We start from the raw sequence: 19527 nt of genomic DNA on the forward strand, positions 1-19527 counted from the left end.
TTGCTGCTGGTGAGTCCCTGATCCACCTCTACGCAGACGACACCATTCTGTATACTTCCGGCCCTTCTTTGGACACTGTGTTAACAACCCTCCAGGCAAGCTTCAATGCCATACAACTCTCCTTCCGTGGCCTCCAATTGCTCTTAAATACAAGTAAAACTAAATGCATGCTCTTCAACCGATCGCTACCTGCACCTACCCGCCTGTCCAACATCACTACTCTGGACGGCTCTAACTTAGAATACGTGGACAACTACAAATACTTAGGTGTCTGGTTAGACTGTAAACTCTCCTTCCAGACCCATATCAAACATCTCCAATCCAAAGTTAAATCTAGAATTGGCTTCCTATTTCGCAACAAAGCATCCTTCACTCATGCTGCCAAACATACCCTTGTAAAACTGACCATCCTACCAATCCTCGACTTTGGCGATGTCATTTACAAAATAGCCTCCAATACCCTACTCAACAAATTGGATGCAGTCTATCACAGTGCAATCCGTTTTATCACCAAAGCCCCATATACTACCCACCATTGCGACCTGTACGCTCTCGTTGGCTGGCCCTCGCTTCATACTCGTCGCCAAACCCACTGGCTCCATGTCATCTACAAGACCCTGCTAGGTAAAGTCCCCCCTTATCTCAGCTCGCTGGTCACCATAGCATCTCCCACCTGTAGCACACGCTCCAGCAGGTATATCTCTCTAGTCACCCCCAAGACCAATTCTTTCTTTGGCCGCCTCTCCTTCCAGTTCTCTGCTGCCAATGACTGGAACGAACTACAAAAATCTCTGAAACTGGAAACACTTATCTCCCTCACTAGCTTTAAGCACCAACTGTCAGAGCAGCTCACAGATTACTGCACCTGTACATAGCCCACCTAAAATTTAGCCCAAACAACTACCTCTTTCCCAACTGTATTTAATTTTTATTTATTTATTTATTTTGCTCCTTTGCACCCCATTATTTTTTTATTTCTACTTTGCACATTCTTCCATTGCAAAACTACCATTCCAGTATTTTACTTGCTATATTGTATTTACTTTGCCATCATGGCCTTTTTTTGCCTTTACCTCCCTTCTCACCTCATTTGCTCACATTGTATATAGACTTGTTTATACTGCATTATTGACTGTATGTTTGTTTTTTACTCCATGTGTAACTCTGTGTCGTTTTATCTGTCGAACTGCTTTGCTTTATCTTGGCCAGGTCGCAATTGTAAATGAGAACTTGTTCTCAACTTGCCTACCTGGTTAAATAAAGGTAAAATAAAATAAAAATGCTGTCAATCTCCAACACGCACATTGGTATCGAAATCCATCGATTCACTTGAAGGGATCGGTCACAACATACAGGATATAAAGAGGATTCTCATCAACTTAAACACTTAAGCTACAAAGTGCCAAGTTCTGCCAGGCGCTATTTGCATTACAAAGACATATGGCTCCTCATTGAATGCTGGAATGCAATGATAGCAATCTACACATTTCTCAGCTTCTCTCGGGTCAATATTTAAGAAAGCTTTCCCAAAGCCGGCATGGTTGAGATGCAGCCCTGCCTGCCATTAACAGCTGCTAAAGCTGGGGAAACAACGCACTAACAACACTCTGGCAGTGTATTACCATCCCTCATCAGGACAGGAAATCACTGGGAGAGACAGGTCTGGGGTTGTGTCCCAAATTGCATCCTATTCCCTATATAGTGCACTACTTTTGACCATAGCGTTATGGGCCCTGGTCAACAACAAAAAAAAAAATCACAACCACCATCAACGGTGATCTCAAAGACAAAAGGATCACTCATGTTGACATATCCGAAGGGGGGCAAAGAGTATTCAATTTGGACTTATCGCATTAGCCATAACCGGGAGCGGAGTCATATTTAAAGCCAATAACGACGAGCCACGCCGGGAGCTCTGAGCTCAGACGGCCCTGGAGGGAGATTTGAGCGAGTGCCTATTGGCATGGCGACAGGCATCATGGTATAAATCCTCTCCCGCTCTATAGTCAGTTACTAGCAGAATCACTGGAGTTACTCTACAGACAGTGTGTGTGTGTGTGTGTGTGTGTGTGTGTGTGTGTGTGTGTGTGTGTGTGTGTGTGTGTGTGTGTGTTAGCCTATGTGCACTAACATTGCTTATCCATTAGTCGATACCATTTGAGCTAAAAGACAAGCGGAAGAGGTCATTTCTAAAGAGCACATGATGTCATAACATTATAAAAGCAATTCAATGCCCTCGTGACTTGGCATTTGGCATTTGTTCAGGCCGGGTATTCGTCGTTATTGGCTTTAAATATTACTCCGCTCCCGGTTATGGATAATACGATAAGTCCAAATTGAATACTCTTTGCCCCCTGGCCAGTCCCCAGAGGGGTGAGAGTGAAAAGGACTCCAGACTGTTGGTCTTTCAGCAGGGTGCAGAGACTGGCACTTATGCCCTTTTCACTACTGTGTTTTAAGATATTTTCTTATCACACTGTCATTTTCACATGGTGTCAACCTGAACCAAACTGTGTTGGCTGTAATATTATATTTTCCTGTTGTTCTTTCCAGCGCGGTTCTAGCAACTATACTCAGTTTGACTCGGCTTGGCAGTGTGGAAAGCCCTTCAGTTCAGACACTCACCTGGCCCCTCCGGTCTGCCTCCTCATTCAATGTCTTGGTTCTCCACGGTAGGCGCGGGCACCAGTTCTCCACCTAAAATTACATTAACATCAGAACATAACATCAGAAGGAACTGAGATGTAAAATGTGAGAGTGATTCATATGGGGCCTGTGAACTCTGCCAACGAAGAGGAGAGAGAGGAGAGGACGCAGTGTCGAGGGAGGGAGGAAAGGACACTAGGGTTGTGTCCAAAATGGCACCCTCTTCTCTATATAGTGCACTACTTATGACCAGAGCATAATAGGCCTTGGTCAAAAGTAATTCACTATATAGGAAATAGGGTACCATTTGGGATGCAACCTAGGGGGCAAATCAGGCAATTATTAGACAGGTAATTATTTCAGTGAAAGCAGATGTCATGCTGACAGAGGCCTGGCTCGCTTTGTTCTCACTTCAGAAGTTCTGGGGGGGGTGGGGTGATGCATCAATTAGCTATGGTGGGACCAGCCTCACTGTTGAGTGCAGATACAGAGATAGTCATGTACTGTAATGACATCCTATTCCCTATATAGTGCACTATTTTTGGGGGTGTCTGGCTGATAGGGTGTAGGGCTCTGGCCAAAAGTAGTTCACAACATTGGGGATAGGGTGCCATTTGGATAAACTCTTAATCAATTAAGCCTCAATAAACCTCATTCACTCACTGAGCCAGTGAGGCAACCAGTGCAACCCTGATACACTACAACTGGCCCTTAAAATGGAGGCTGGGGTTTTAGCTGTGACAGTCCCAACGTTGGGTCCATCCGTCTGGCTGTCCACTCTGAGCATGGGAAATTGGGCTACATCCCAAACGCATTGCGTGCGTGAGTGCCAGACAGAACGTGTGAGAGAGGCAGAGAGGGAAAGAACCAGGCTGAGACTATATGGAAATACATGCATATCGCCATGGTGAAATGGTCACATGACTTGAGTGCAAAATGCTCGGTGATAGAGAACTGCTCACTGATCAGACTTCTCACTGGCTGTATACCTAAGGGTTCCCTATGGGCCCTAGTCAAAAGTGGTGTACTAAATAGGGAATAGGATGGCATTTGGTACACAGCCACCCTCTCTCCCTTAAAGGAAAATTCCACCCACCCACACACACACACACACACACACACACACACACACAGTCCCAAAATGTTTTATATGTCAGCAATCAAGTTCTCAAAATATATAAACTTTTAAAAAATACAGAAATACACCCGGTGTTATGCATTTCGTGTCATATGATGCTGAGTGTTGCATCATACTGGCTTTTTATGAAAGGTATACATCTTGATTGCTGACATGCAAAACATTTTGGGACTATGTCAACAATGGACTAATGAAACAAATACCAGAATATAGATTTGGGGTGGAGTTTTCCTTTAATGAATCTGGTGCATGTCTTTCCAAACAGGTTTTTTTCAGTAGAGTAAAAGTACATTGCATGGTTCTTCCCCCAAGCACTGCTCTCAACCGATACAACATTTAGAAGCTCCCATATCTGACCAGCTCCCATATCTGACAGAGAATAATCAGCATAAAGAGTCAGGGACTTGAGTTTGATTAAAACAAACTACAGTTGGGTCATTGCTACTTAGCAATGAGCTTCTCATTGACCACCAGAGGACAAACCTTATTTGTGAATGCTACGGTATAAATGGGCTTTACATCTCAAGTGTAGTGTTTGCATGTGTGTACCCTACTCGCTAAGGTCATCAGATAGCTACAGTACATGTTTCCATATTAACGCCTAGAAAAAAATGCAACGCTGTAGGATAATTCACAAGTAAATAGTTCAGTCGTCAAGGGCGCGTGGAGATGCAATGGATGAATATGTAAAGAGCTGGGGAGTTCCACATCCCCCAGGCTGTTAACACTGAATGTCAACCAGTAGATCATACCATAACAAACATAAGTGGACAACCAAGGACACACACGGACACACACTCACCTCGCTGAGATATATGAAGAAGGAGCAGGTGGAGCCGTCCACGCCGTAGTTAGTGTAGCATGAGTCTGACCGCCACATGTCCTTCATCCACTGAGGAAGAGGAGGAGAGACTTGATCAGGACTGAACACAATAGATACCAGTATATCCTATCAATCCACATCTTGGCCAGTCCTCCCATCCCATGTCTGTGTGTGTGAGGACTCATCAATCCAAGAAAAAGAACCAGGCCATATAAGCAAAGAAACAGTGACAAAAATGTGACTGGGCAAAGTGTCAACAGCATTGAAAGTGAAAAAGTGTTTTTGTTAAATGGGCTGATGTCGAAACTCAACCGCAAAATACAGTGTTTTCAGATGTAGATGTGCAAAACAGTCTGCTGAAGCCCAGTGAAGGAGCAGAGTGAAGGAGCAGAGTGAAGGAGCAGAGTGGGGCTACGACTTGGCCAAGGCTACGGGGGAATATGGCAATCACTTACACATTCTGGGTTAGGAATAATGGTGTTCCACTCCAACACTGACACATTAAGGCTGAGTCTCAAATGACACCCTATTCATTATGGGCCCTACATAGGGAATAGGCTGCCATATGGGAAGTAGCCTACCTCTTTCCATCGCTGCAATTTCCATCTGATTTTATAAATCGGATTTCCATCCCATTGTTTTTGAATGACTAGGCTATGCAGAGTGGGTGTAGGTTTATGTGAGACTGTCCTAACTAATTCCACTGAGATTGACAGCCACCCAAGTAAATCCCCTGGAATGTGTCACGCCAGGCAGCTGAAAACATCATTTGCAGCTAATTGACTTAAAGGTATTCTACAGGGGTTTATGAATTCCGAAGTATATTGCAATCGGGAGGAGCAAGAAGTCTTCAATTTGTCTTTTGTTCCTGCTTAAAAACGTTCTGAAAGATTTTTCAAATAATTATTATCCATCAGAGCACAATAACAGGATGGAAAAGGTTGCCAGTAGGAAGTTTGTACCATGTACAGTATTATATAGCACTGTGACAGCAGGGATTTCCACCATACCCCATAAAAGCGCCCGAGGAATAAAAGAAACTGTTATAAAAGTTATTTTACTAGCCGACAGTTTTATCAGCAGAAACATTTAGGCCACGCGCAACAGAATACATTGAAAAGCTGCATTCTGATTTAACCTCAATAAAACACTTGAGATGTAATGTGGTTGAAATAATCCCATAAAAAAGAGAAAGGAGATAGACATTTGAGACAAACGGAGGCGAAATAGGACAAAACAACTCATCTGTTTCCGCTATGGAGCCTGTTTGAGCCTGGTTTTGGCTCTTTTAAATGGTGATCGGCTAGCCATGCCTGCCTTTCCTTGGTGCCAGTGCCAGTAGAGGCTTGGGAGCAGCCCGCAGAGCAGATGGCCTTTATGATATGACAGTATCTGCTCCGGGCAGACTCCGGCCTGGGGCTGTAGGGCTGTGATTACTGCTGCTGCTGGTGGTTGCTATGTGTGTGTGTGTGTTTGCTTGGGTGCGTGTTTGCTTGGGTGCGTGTGTGTGTGTGTTTGATTGGGCGTGTGTTTAATTGGGCGCATGTTTGATTGGGCGCGTGTGTGTTTGATTGGGTGCGTGGGTGTGTGCATGCGTGCGTCTCGCTCACCTTGACTTTGCCCTCACAGTGAGGGAAGCCGTCCATGGGGGGAAGCTCACATTTCTCCTGAGCGCCGTTCAGCAGATCTGCGGAAAGAGAGAGAGAGAGAGAGGAGCGAAAAAGAGAGGAGAGAGAGGAGATAAAAAGAGAGGAGAGATCAATAAGGTCAGGCACCAGCGTTGGGAGCAAACCGTGCAGGTGTGGAACTGACAGAAAAAAAGACGACACGGAGAGATCAATACACACGCATGGATGAACCACACTCCTGTGCACATACACACTGCCTCAGGCATGTATGCGTGTGACACATCAAAAAGCTCCGAACAACCAATGACTTCGCTGGGTCTGTAATTCCATGTATCCTCAGGGAAGTGATGGTATTTTGAAGAGAATGAACATGGCCCAGAATTGAAACAACATATGTACGCATGTGATGTGTGCCCTCTCCAAATAGCATGAGCACAGGTAGTGTAACTTGTGTGACCACATGGTACCATCCATCCATCCATCCGCAACAGATACACGATGCCACAGAGGCTATGCTGTTCCCCTGGCCGAGCATACGGTGGTGTGATTTCCATACCTGACGCAGGTTCAGATAAGCTCGCCTCACACCGACAACAGACGTGTGGAGTTTAGATATGCCAGGGCTACTAAGAGGCTTCAATGGAATGGGGTGCTGGGAACAGTCACACTGCAAAAAATGAAATGTGATGGCATCGCCCATAAATAAAAGATGACTCGTTTCAGTCGTTTTTTGTGCAAAAATGATTGGGTGCTATTCCATATGTAGGAAATAGGGTTGCCCTTTTTTAACTGTTTGTTTCTCTAGATTTCACAAAAACAACAAATGTTATCCTCGTATTCCTGTGAGGATGAAGACACCAAGGTTGGGAGAAGGTGTCCCATTAAGAAATGGGTGTTACATGACAGAGGTGGTGATGAGGCTCAGACAAGGCTCTATTTTCTCAGGGGGCTGTCTGAAAGGCTGCCATCATGCCCATCGTCATGGACGGAGGATTGGAGAGAAGAGAGAGGAGAGAGACGAGGCCAGACGAGACAGCCGGTGTGAAGGTAACTTTGAAGGTATACTTTGGGAGACAGAGACAGATGAACTTGTGGATACCATCTGTGTCCAGTATGAAGGAAGTTCGAGGCAGTTTCTCGAGCCAATGCTAACTAGCAATAGCACAATGACTGGAAGTCTATGGGTATCTACTAGCATCTAGGGGCTCATTGCCAAAATCCAGAAGTATCTCTTTAATGACTGGCCTGTCTGAGAGGTGGACCAGATTGCCCCGTCATCAATTCAAGGCTGATACTCTCTCACAGTCCGAGGGAAACTTAGCTTGGACTGACAAGAGGATATTGCCATTGGGTCTGTGGCTTGGCCACGAGTGGATTACTGGTATCAGCACTGACATTTAAACAAATTCGATATCAATAAGAGAACCTTTGTAGACTACGTGTTTTGGACAAAAATCCCAAGGTTCCTGTTAAAAATCTCTTGACAGTCACTACCTGTTCTGTGATCATTTGTTCTGAAGTAAGAAGCAAAGCATCGGCACAGAATGGAGAGAAAACAAGAGGCAGGCTTTTTACCATTTGCGACCCATGGTGAGCTTGCCAATAACAAAGACGCAGACAGAGTGACAAAATCTTGCATCCAAAAGGCTTGTACAGAGCCAAACATTACACAATACATCCCTTTGTTCTATAGCAATTGAGCAGTCCCGGATTCATTATTAAACCTTCAGGACCGGCTTTCCCCAAACTCTGAGTTCTGACGAGACCCGCAGTGTTTGGGCTAAAGATTAGACTAAAACTCTACAGCGCATAGACCAAAGAGAATTATTCCTTCTGCACAGAGTAGCAATCACTAAGAAACAAAAGAGATTTCAGTGAGAGAGAGAAGAAAATGTATCAGAATTCTAATGAACAGAATGTCATGTGATCGCTGCACGCAAAAGCTATTCTATACGACCACGTCAGGAGTGTGTATCTGTTACTGAGGGGATCTCAGGCTGATAACAGAGTATGTTATCTCTACTCCAGGAAAAAAAAAAACACAGATTAAAATGTTTTTAATGCACACAGCGCTTTGGCTTAATAACCCTCGATGTAAAGAGCTCATGCTGCGACGCTGCCCTCTCGTCTATTTTAATAACCTTTTTTCATACTCGCCATGAGTACACAATATATAATACACAGCATAGGGGATGCAGTAAGTAATAGTGATAGACAAATGAGAACGCTCCGGGGTGAAGTTCCACCTAGGTACAGATCTAGGATGAGCTTCCTCAAACTTAACATTAAACATTATGTGGTAAATGCCAAACTGACCCGAGATCAGCATCTAGCGGATACTTCAACCTACACCAATGAGAACCAAATAAGAAGAGGGACATTCACTGCTATTCACCAACTTCCAGCAGGTCCAAGCACCTAAAGATGCCTTTGAGGCTGCTCTCTCCTGTTTCAGTCATAATATGCTAAAAGAAGCCTTTGAACGAGATGAGACAGTCAATCAGCGTGTTTGAGGGGATCAGTTTGAAGGAGGCGCTGAATCAATCATTACATAATGAGTAAGCCCGAGCAGTGATTCTGCACAGTCCAACTGCAATGGAATCCAACATGCACAATGAAACACCTGAGCCAGTGTGTGTGTGACATTGCAGGCTATGCGTTTTTGCATGCACCCATTTATTGATTGCATTTCGTATTTGATGCGTGTATTTCTGTAGTGCTAATTTGTAAAAGAGACCAGGGTATTAATATGACTCCCTGTTAAAACAAAGGTGAAATAAATGCAGATATGGACAACGGTCATGTGGTCATGAGACGGCTAGCCTGAGACGAAAGGGCCTCTGGTTTAGCCATGGTTTCCCGGGGCAACAGGAGCAGGAGAACAATAGGGGGAGGCAGACAGATTATTATTGAACTATTTTCTATCATAGCCTTTCGAACAAAGGCCTCGCACTGGACGAAGGGGAGAGTAGCGGACCTCATGCTGAGCCCATCAGCCTGTGTCCACACAAACACACACGTCTCCCTCCTCCTCTGGACAAGACGAGATGAGACCAGCTGATATGAGCTGAGACTGGCTGAGATCTCACCAGCCAGAGTGTCAGAGCCAAAACATGGCTTCTTAAGTCGCTGCTGCTTTAATCAAGCAGAAAGAGCTGCCTGTCGCCAAGTGGCAGGCTAAATATAGCCGCATTATAATCAAATGTCAGAGAGGTGGTATTTAAACCTAACAAGAGAGCTCTCCACATGCTGTGCCTTCTTCACAGAGCATCTTTAAGCCCGATGAGCATCTTTAGTCTGATGAACCACACAACGGTGTTTAGGATTTAGATTGACATGCTGCACTGTGGTCACGGCAACTGCAACGCTTGCATAATAGTACTCTGTGGAACATGCAGCGTAAAAGAGGGGTTGGGGGGGGGGGGCAGACAATGCAAATAGTCCGGGTAGCCATTTGATTACCTGTTCAGGATTCTTATGGCTTGGGGGTAAAAACTGTTGAGAAGCCTTTTTGTCCTAGACTTGGCACACCGGTACCGCTTGCAATGTGGTAGTAGAGAGAACAGTCTATGACTGGGGTGGCTGGGGTCTTTGACAATTGTTAGGGCCTTCCTCTGACACCACCTGGTGTAGGCAGCTTAGCCCCAGTGAAGTACTGGGCCGTACGCACTACCCTCTGTAGTGCCTTGCGGTCGGAGGCTGAGCAATTGCCGTTCCAGGCAGCTGTAGAACCTTTTGAGGATCTGAGGACTGAGAATCTTTTCAGACTCCTGAGGGGGAAATAGGCTTTGTCGTGCCCGCTTTACAACTGTCTTGGTGTGTTTGGACCATTCTAGTTTGTTGGTGATGCGGACACCAAGGAACTTGAAGCTCTCAACCCTGCTCCACTACAGCCCCGTCGATGAGAATGGGGGCGTGCTCGGTCCTCCTTTTACTGTAGTCCACAATCATCTCCTTAGTATTGATTACGTTGAGGGATAAGTTGTTATTCTGGTGCCACCTGGCCAGGTCTCTGACCTCCTCCCTATAGGCTGTCTCGTCGTTGTCGGTGATCAGGCCTACCACTGTTGTGTCGTCTGCAATCTTCTGATAATGCGTGCCAAGAAGCCCTCCGAGAGCCTAACCAAACCTCTACTTGACAGGTAGAGAGAACTAAGGCGGTGATGGTGGAGAGATGACACATTTAGCAGCATTGCATAAGACCACTTCCACTGAATGAAGGAAACATGAGGGTGCTACTCAATGACAAAGTACCACTGGAGATCTTTGAGGAGGAGTTCTATGGTTTGCCAGTACAAAATGTCATCCGATCAGAGTTGGAGTTGCAAAAATTCATTCCATTATACCCTTGCTCGAAATCCAGATGGAACTATTAACAGATTATATAAGATCCAGACAATCACAAAATACAATTCTGGAATTTTACAAGCCTAAATCAGAAAGGATGGCAGCTACTAGCAGTAGTAGTGCTGTGTATAAAGAAAGAGGGAGGCATTTTCTCTCCGTTGTCATTTTGGTTCTCTGAGTTGATCATAAAGCTAAACCCAGGTTTAGCTTGGGTTAACCCGAAATGGACTTTGGACTAAATACATCAGGCTCAAGTTACACCCCCTCCTATTCCTCAGCCCCCCTTCAATCTCAATCCTTTCCTCACAGTCCTGCGCTCATAATCACCCACATTCCGACATTTTAGCTTTCTGGACGCATTACGTAAGGAAGAAGCATCATGGAATCCACTCAACAATGAAAGGTGCCGTTACAGAGTGGGAGAGATACATGGGGTGCCCCATTCACTATATAGTGCACTACTTATGACCAGAGCCCTAAGGGCCCTGGTCAAAAGTAGTGCACTATAAAGGAAATATGGTGCAATTTCAGACTCAACCATGGTCCAAATCTCTCTCACCGCTTCTGTTCCATCAAGACCACACTCCTCGGCCAACTTTGGGTGTACTTTTCCCTGCGAGTGACGAGCAAAGACATTTTTGAACACCTCATCAATTAAGCAAGAGGCAGCTAATGGAGAGTGCCCTCTCAGCCACAGAACAGCTATAGGCTCTCAGTGGGGTGACAGGAGGAGAGGGGCTGTGTGTGTGTGTGTGTGTGTGTGTGTGTGTGTGTGTGTGTGTGTGTGTGTGTGTGTGTGTGTGTGTGTGTGTGTGTGTGAGTGAGTGAGTACACACTTGTTTTCCTACATTATCAGGATGCCAATCTCCTAAAAAGTCACATAATACCTTGACAAGGTAGGACTCTTTTTGTTGTTGAATTTGGTCAAATTATATTTAAATGTTTAGGTTTTTGGGGTTAAGGTTAGGGTTTTGGGGGTTTAAGATAAGAGTTAGGTCTAGGGGTGAGGAGGAAAAAAAGTGGAATTCCACAAAAATAAGGCTGTGTGGACTTTGAGGGGATGTTGTGGAAGCGGAGAAGCTGGATGATGACCATAATCAGGGGTGATTTTCCAGGGAGGAAAAATATACACACAGACAAACCTGGAGCGAAACTGCCAGCGTGGCTGCTGTTGATTGACTCTAGTCTAGAGAAGTAATCCAGAACAGTCTTTATTCTCTACAGGACTTCACAACAGTGTAAGAACATAACAACATGCCTGTTCTAGTGTGTGTGGTGTGTGTCCGTGTGTGTGTGTGTGTCCGTGTGTGTGTGTTAGTTCTCGGCTACAGGCTCTCACCAGGTCTTGTTTTCCTAAAAGCATCTTAAGGCTAAGTTCAGTGAACTCAATGGTTCTAGCGACGAACTTAGCCTTGAGCTCAATGGTTCTAATGATTAATTTAGGCTTAAGATAATTTTGGGAAACCAGGACCAGAACTTCAGTCTCACAACAGCGTAAATAACAACAGTTCCCAGAGTGCCTGTGGCAGCCAAAAGCCTTGATTTATCATTTCATCATTTCCCAAGCATGACTAACGTTCCCCGGATTCAAATTAATTAAGAAGAGCTATGTAATATTTACTAATGAGACAAAGCCGCAACGGAGGGAAGAAACCATCGTGAGGGTAACATTTCTGAGAATTCAGGTAGTCAGGGACTGGGCTTTGAATAGCAGTTGAATAACATTGACTCTGTACCGGCACCCCCAGTATACATCCTTGTTATTTTATTGTCTTACTTTTTATTTTATCTTTTACTTTTTTCTCAACTATATTTCTTGAACTGCATTGTTGGTTAAGAGATTGTAAGTAAGCATTTCATGGTAAGGTGTTGTAACCTGTTGTATTCAGCGTATGTGACAAATAAAATGTGATTTTAAATGTTCATTCCTCATTCAAAGGGCTTCAATGTGCTGTGTGGGTTAAAGTTGCCCCTAGATGCTGCATTTCTTCCACTAATGGTTAACAGGGCCTAAAATTAACACCATCCACCTGCGGGTAGATTTTGGCATTGACGGGTGGTCAGGGCGAGCATTTCACTCGCATTTGTGAATACAAATAGTCAAGAATTATCACATTTACACATTTCTGCCTTGTTGTTTCATAGCTGGTAAATTAATCACACAAAGTCAAAGAACTACGTATCCTATATAGCTTACTCTACTTTGCGCTACAACATCGCCTGGCTGGGGTGTTGAGTGAAATATAAATTTTTTGAAGCACTGCGCCCAGCCATAAAAGTCTGTCTAATTTGCTTGAAACTAAAGTCTGCTGAAGTGAGACTTTGTCCTTGGGTTTCTTGGCTATTTACATTGTTTTGTTCATAAACTAGGTTGTTTTTCCATGTTGGATTGTCAACTACTAGGGAAGAGAAGAAAACGCTTCTACTAGTCAGAATCAATCTCAAAAGGCACAAACGGGACTTAAGTCTGCACTACAACGGTAACCTTAAAAGTGCAGGTGGACATGTTTGTCTCCTCTGTGATACACTATATTTACACAAAAGTAGTGGATTCAGCTATTTCTGCGCACACTGGCAGAGGACTAGGGTTGATCTGAGCGTTCTGACCATCACTACAGCATCGAAGCCCACATCACAAGCTAACTGGCTAGCTACTTCCAGGCACAAATGAGAGAACACTTTACTCTGACCATTTTACTCACCACAGCAGAGCTGGTTAGGCTGTTTTCATGTTATCCAGAGCATTGGTGACTGTAACTGTGTTGCTGGCAACAATTTAATGAGACTTTTTTGCCGACGTTTTCTGACACCGGCCATATTCAACGCGTGATGAGGATTCGCAAATTCATCAATTATTCTGCACTCTGGCACACTCAGACCAGAGTGCTCTAAAATTAGAGTAGATAGCCTGAGCTAATTTATGTTCATTGAGAACGCACAAAGACTATACCACTTAGCTAAGAATGATGTGAATAACCAAGTCAATAACTGTTGGGTAGTTAGGTAGATAGCATGTAGACAAGTTTGTTACCTAGCTAACATACTGTCACCTACCGTTGACTAACCCCATTCCGAACAAATTTGCGAGGCTACATTCAAATGAGACTGCAATGAAAACTAATGGGACTGTAGCGACTGTGTTGGCATCAACATCTGGGGTGTGTTTCTATCCAAGCGTTGATTGACATGGTAATGGCCGGATCGTTTTGGAGAAAAGTTGAAATAACTGAGCCCTCAGATGGTGTTAAATTGTGACGTGTCATAACGTAATGTACAGCACGCATTAAAAACAAGAAAGGGACAGGGTAGGGGGATACCTAGTCAATTGTACAACTGAATGCATTAATTTTTTACATCATCATTGCAAGCCGCCATGACTCTCAAAAGCCGCGACAGCAGCTGTTTACTTCTGAAGATAACTTTAGCGCAGCCCTAAAAGCCCGATTCAAATTCAACACAAATCTTCAAATAGGCAATGCAATGACACATACAAACTCTTTATAGTGTTTTATTTACATTTTAGAGACAGTTGGACAGATCGGGTGAAAAAGCTATTTTCCCACATGGCTTATATCCCCCTTCCCTTTCACTAGGTTTCACTTCCCCAGCCGCTATTTTTAAAAAGACTCGACAGAGCTCATTGCCTTCTTTAATTACGCAGAGCTCATTGACTTCTTTAATTACACAGAGCTCATTGCCTTCTTTAATTACACAGAGCTCATTGACTTCTTTAATTACACAGAGCTTATTGACTTCTTTAATTACACAGAGCTCATTGCCTTCTTTAATTACACAGAGCTCATTGCCTTCTTTAATTACACAGAGCTCATTGCCTTCTTTAATTACACAGAGCTCATTGCCTTCTTTAATTACACAGAGCTCATTGCCTTCTTTAATTACGCAGAGCTCATTGCCTTCTTTAATTACGCAGAGCTCATTGCCTTCTTTAATTACGCTGTCACGCCCTGGTCAAAGTATTTTGTGTTTATCTTTATGTATTTGGTCAGGCCAGGTCAGGCCAGGTCTTGGGGTTTTGGTGTTAGTATTGGGATTGTAGCGTAGTGGGTTATCTAGCAAAGTCTATGGCTGTCTGGAGTGGTTCTCAATTAGAGGCAGGTGTTTATTGTTGTCTCTGATTGGGAACCATATTTAGGCAGCCATATTCTTTGAGTTTGTCGTGGGTGATTGTCCTTAGTGTCCTTGTTCCTGTCTATGTGTTAGGTTACACAAGTATAGGCTGTTTCGGTTTTCGTTACGTTTATTGTTTTTGTAGTGTTCATGTTTAGTCGTGTTTACGTTTGTTTAAATAAACATGGATCGCAATCTACACGCTGCAGTTTGGTCCGACTCTCCTTCACCACTAGAAAGCCGTAACAGAATCACCCACCACCAACGGACCAAGTGGCGTGTCAACAGGCCGGAGCCACAGGAGAGGCAACAGAGGCAGCAGCAGCAGGAGCAGCAGCTGCAGTGGGAGAGGCTGCACCACCTGGAGAAATGGACATGGGAGGAAGAACTGGACGGTAAAGGACCCTGGGCTCAGCCTGGAGAATATCGCCGCCCCAAGGAAGAACTGGAGGCGGCGAAAGCTGAGAGGCGCAGATATGAGGAGGCAGCACGGCGTAGCGGATGGAAGCCTGAGAATCAGCCCCAAAAATGTATTGGGGGGGCTCAGGGAGAGTGTGGCAGAGTCAGGAGTCAGACCTGAGCCAACTCTCCCTGTTTATCGTGAGGAGCCAAGGAGGAGACCAGAACCAGAGCCGGTGTTGGAGGTGAGCGAAACAGAGACTGAAGGAGTTAATGGGGAAATTGGAGGAGAGAGAAATGAGGGAGTTGCTGTGTTGGTGCTTTTTGCATGGAATTCGCCCGACGGAACGTGTTGGGGATTTGATGGCACCTGGGTTAGCGCTCCATACTCGTCCTGAGGTGCGTGTTAGTCGGCTGGTGAAGTTGGTGCCAGCCTCACGCACCAGGCCTCCTGTGCACATCCCTAGCCTTGCACGTCCTGTGCCAACACTGCTCTCAAGATCTCCAGTACGCCTTCACGGTCTAGCCCCTCCTGTGCCACCTCCACACTCCAGTCCTCCGGTAGCAGCTCCCCGCACCAGGCTTCCTGTGCGTGTCCTCGATCCAGTTCCAGCACCACGCACCAGGCCTTCAGTGCGCCTCTCGCCTGTTCAGCGCAGCCAGAGCCTTTCTCCTCTACAGCGCTGCCGGAGCCTCCCGCCTGTTCAGCGCAGCCAGAGCCTTCCTCCTCTACAGCGCTGCCGGAGCCTCCCGCCTATTTAGCGCAGCCAGAGCCTTTCTCCTCTCCTGCGCTGCCGGAGTCTCCCGCCTGTTCAGCGCAGCCAGAGCTGCCAGCCTGCATGGAGCAGCCAGAGCTGCCAGCCTGCATGGAGCAGCCAGAGCTGCCAGCCTGCATGGAGCAGCCAGAGCTGCCAGCCTGCATGGAGCAGCCAGCCTGCATGGAGCAGCCAGAGCTGCCAGCCTGCATGGAGCAGCCAGAGCTGCCAGCCTGCATGGAGCCAGGATCCGCCAGAAGTGCCAGTCGGCCAGGAGATGCCACTAGTGCCAGTCAGCCAGGATCTGCCAGTTGGACAGGATCTGCCAGTCTGCCAGTCTGCCAGGATCCGCCAGTCAGCCAGACTCTTCCAGATCTGCCAGTCAGCCAGACTCTTCCAGATCTGCCTGTCAGCCAGACTCTTCCAGATCAGCCAGACTCTTCCAGATCCGCCAGTCAGCCAGACTCTTCCAGATCCGCCAGTCAGCCAGACTCTTCCAGATCCGCCAGTCAGCCAGACTCTTCCAGATCCGCCAGTCAGCCAGACTCTTCCAGATCCGCCAGTCAGCCAGACTCTTCCAGATCCGCCAGTCAGCCAGACTCTTCCAGATCCGCCAGTCAGCCAGACTCTTCCAGATCTGCCAGTCAACCAGACTCTTCCAGATCTGCCAGTCAACCAGACTCTTCCAGATCTGCCAGTCAACCAGACTCTTCCAGATCTGCCAGGATCTTCCAGATCTGCCAGTCAGCCTGGATCTGCCAGTCAGCCAGGATCCTAAGAATCACCATGCGCAATGCCAAGTGTCGGCTGGAGTGGTGTAAAGCTCGCCGCCATTGGAGCAGTGGAAACGCCGTTCTCTGGAGTGATGAATCACGCTTCACCATCTGGCAGAATCTGGGTTTGGTGAATGCCAGGAGAACCCTACCTTCCCGAATGCATAGTGCATACTGTAACGTTTGGTGGAGTAGGAATAATGGTCTGGGCTGTTTTTTCATGGTTCGGGCTAGGCCCCTTAGTTCCAGTGAAGGGAAATCTTAACACTACAACATACAATGACATTCCAGACAATTCAGTGCATTGAACTTTGTGGAACAGTTTGGGGAAGGCCCTTTCCTGTTTCAACATGACAATGCCCCCGTGTACAAAGAAAGGTCCACACAGAAATGGTTTGTCGAGATCAGTGTGGAAGAACTTAACTCGCCTGCAAAGAGCCCTGACCTCAACCCCATTGAACACCTTTGGGATTAATTGGAATGGCGACTGCGAGCTAGGCCTAATTGCCCAACATCAGTGCCATACCTCACTAATGCTTGTGGCATTAGTGTCTCCGCAGCAATGTTCCAACATCTAGTGGAATGTTATAGGCTGCTATAGCAGCAAAGGAGGACCAACTCCATATTAATGCCCATGATTTTGGAATGAGATGTTCAATGAGCAGGTGGCCACATACTTTTGGTCATGTAGAGTATTTTGGTAAAAAACAATAAATAAATAAATAAATATATACAGTTGAAATCGGAGGTTTACATACACTTAGGTCGGAGTCACTAAAACTCATTTTTCAACCACTCCACAAATTTCTTGTCAACAAACTATAGTTTTGGCAAGTCGGTTAGGACATCTACTTCATGCATGACAAGTCATTTTTCCAACAATTGTTTATTTACAGATTATTTAACTTATAATTCACTGTATCACAATTCCAGTGGGTCAGAAGTTTGCATACACTAAGTTGACTGTGCCTTTAAACAGCTTGGAAAATTCTTGAAAATGATGTCACGGCTTTAGAAGCTTCTGATAGGCTAATTGACATCATTTGAGTCAATTGGTGGTGTATGTATTTCAAGGCCTACCTTCAAACTCAGTGCCTCTTTGCTTGACATCATGGGAAAATCTAAAGAAACCAGCCAAGACCTCAGAAAAAACATTGTAGACCTCCATGAGTCTGGTTCATCCTTGGAAGCAATTTCCAAACGCCTGAAGGTACCACGTTCATCTGTACAAACAATAGTACACAATTATAAACTCCATGGAACCACGCAGCCGTCATACTGCTCAGGAAGGAGACGCGTTCTGTCTCCTAGAGATGAATGTACTTTGGTGCGAAAAGTGCAAATCAATCCCAGAACAACAGCAAAAGACCTCGTGAAGATGCTGGAGGAAACAGGTACAAAAGTATCTATAGCCAGTTAAAACGAGTCCTATATCGACATAACCTGAAAGGGTGCTCAGCAAGGAAGAAGCCAGTGCTCCAAAACTGCCATAAAAAAAAGCCAGACTACGGTTTGCAACTGCACATGGGGACAAAGATTGTACATTTTTGAGAAATGTCCTCTAGTCTGATGAAACAAAAATAGAACTGTTTGGCTATAATGACCATCGTGAAGCATGGGGGTGGCAGCATCATGTTGTGGGGGTGCTTTGCTGCAGGAACAACTGGTGCACTTTACAAAATAGAGGGAGGAATATAATGTGGCTATATTGAAGCAACATCTCAAGACATCAGTCAGGAAGTTAAAGCTTGGTCGCAAATGGGTCTTCCAAATGGACAATGACCCCAAGCATACTTCCAAAGTTGTGGCAAAAAGGCTTAAGGACAACAAAGTCAAGGTATTGGAGTGGCCATCACCAAGCCCTGACCTCAATACTATAGAACATTTGTGGGCAGAACTGTAAAAGAGTGTGCGAGCAAGGAGGCCTACAAACCTGACTCAGTTACACCAGCTCTGTCAGGAGGAATTGGCCAAAATTCACCTAACTTATTGTGGGATGATGTGGAAGGCTACCCGAAACTACCCGAAATGTAAACTTCTGACCCTCTGAGAATGTGATGAAAGAAATAAAAACTGAAAGAAACCATTCTCTATACTATTATTCTGACATTTCACATTCTTAAAATAAAATGGTGATCCTAACCGACCTAAGACAGGGAATTTTTACTAGGATTAAATGTCAGGAATTGTGGAAAACTGAGCTTAAATGTATTTGGCTAAGGTGTATGTAAACTTCAGACTTCAACTGTGTGTGTGTGTGTGGATATATATATATATACACACACACACAGTGTCTTGCGAAAGTATTCGGGCCCCTTGAACTTTGCGACCTTTTGACACATTTCAGGCTTCAAACATAAAGATATAAAACTGTATTTTTTTGTGAAGAATCAACAACAAGTGGGACACAATCATGAAGTGGAACGACATTTATTGGATATTTCAAACTTTTTTAACAAATCAAAAACTGAAAAATTGGGCGTGCAAAATTATTCAGCCCCTCTACTTTCAGTGCAGCAAACTCTCTCCAGAAGTTCAGTGAGGATCTCTGAATGATCCAATGTTGACCTAAATGACTAATGATGATAAATACAGTCCACCTGTGTGTAATCAAGTCTCCGTATAAATGCACCTGCACTGTGATCGTCTCAGAGGTCCGTTAAAAGCGCAGAGAGAGCATCATGAAGAACAAGGAACACACCAGGCAGGTCCGAGATACTGTTGTGAAGAAGTTTAAAGCCGGATTTGGATACAAAAAGATTTCCCAAGCTTTAAACATCCCAAGGAGCACTGCGATAATATTGAAATGGAAGGAGTATCAGACCACTGCAAATCTACCAAGACCTGGCCGTCCCTCTAAACTTTCAGCTCATACAAGGAGAAGACTGAT

The 19527-nt window shown here is 45.1% G+C and overlaps 1 protein-coding gene across 2 annotated transcripts in view; it reads right to left on the reverse strand.

The window, feature by feature from the left end:
- LOC109906649 (alpha-1,6-mannosylglycoprotein 6-beta-N-acetylglucosaminyltransferase A-like) overlaps positions 1 to 19527 on the reverse strand; it is a 128339-nt gene that overhangs the window by 62113 nt on the left and 46699 nt on the right. For both annotated transcript variants that reach the window (XM_031792321.1, XM_020504468.2), the window contains exons 4-6: positions 6218 to 6294; positions 4587 to 4676; positions 2626 to 2697 (exon numbers count right to left, since the gene is read on the reverse strand). In XM_031792321.1, the coding sequence (XP_031648181.1) occupies positions 2626 to 2697; positions 4587 to 4676; positions 6218 to 6294 (239 nt within the window). The remainder of the gene's footprint in view (positions 1 to 2625; positions 2698 to 4586; positions 4677 to 6217; positions 6295 to 19527) is intronic.

The sequence above is a fragment of the Oncorhynchus kisutch genome, linkage group LG16 (genome assembly GCF_002021735.2).
Source record: "Oncorhynchus kisutch isolate 150728-3 linkage group LG16, Okis_V2, whole genome shotgun sequence".
In the NCBI taxonomy this organism is placed as follows: Eukaryota; Metazoa; Chordata; class Actinopteri; order Salmoniformes; family Salmonidae; genus Oncorhynchus; species Oncorhynchus kisutch.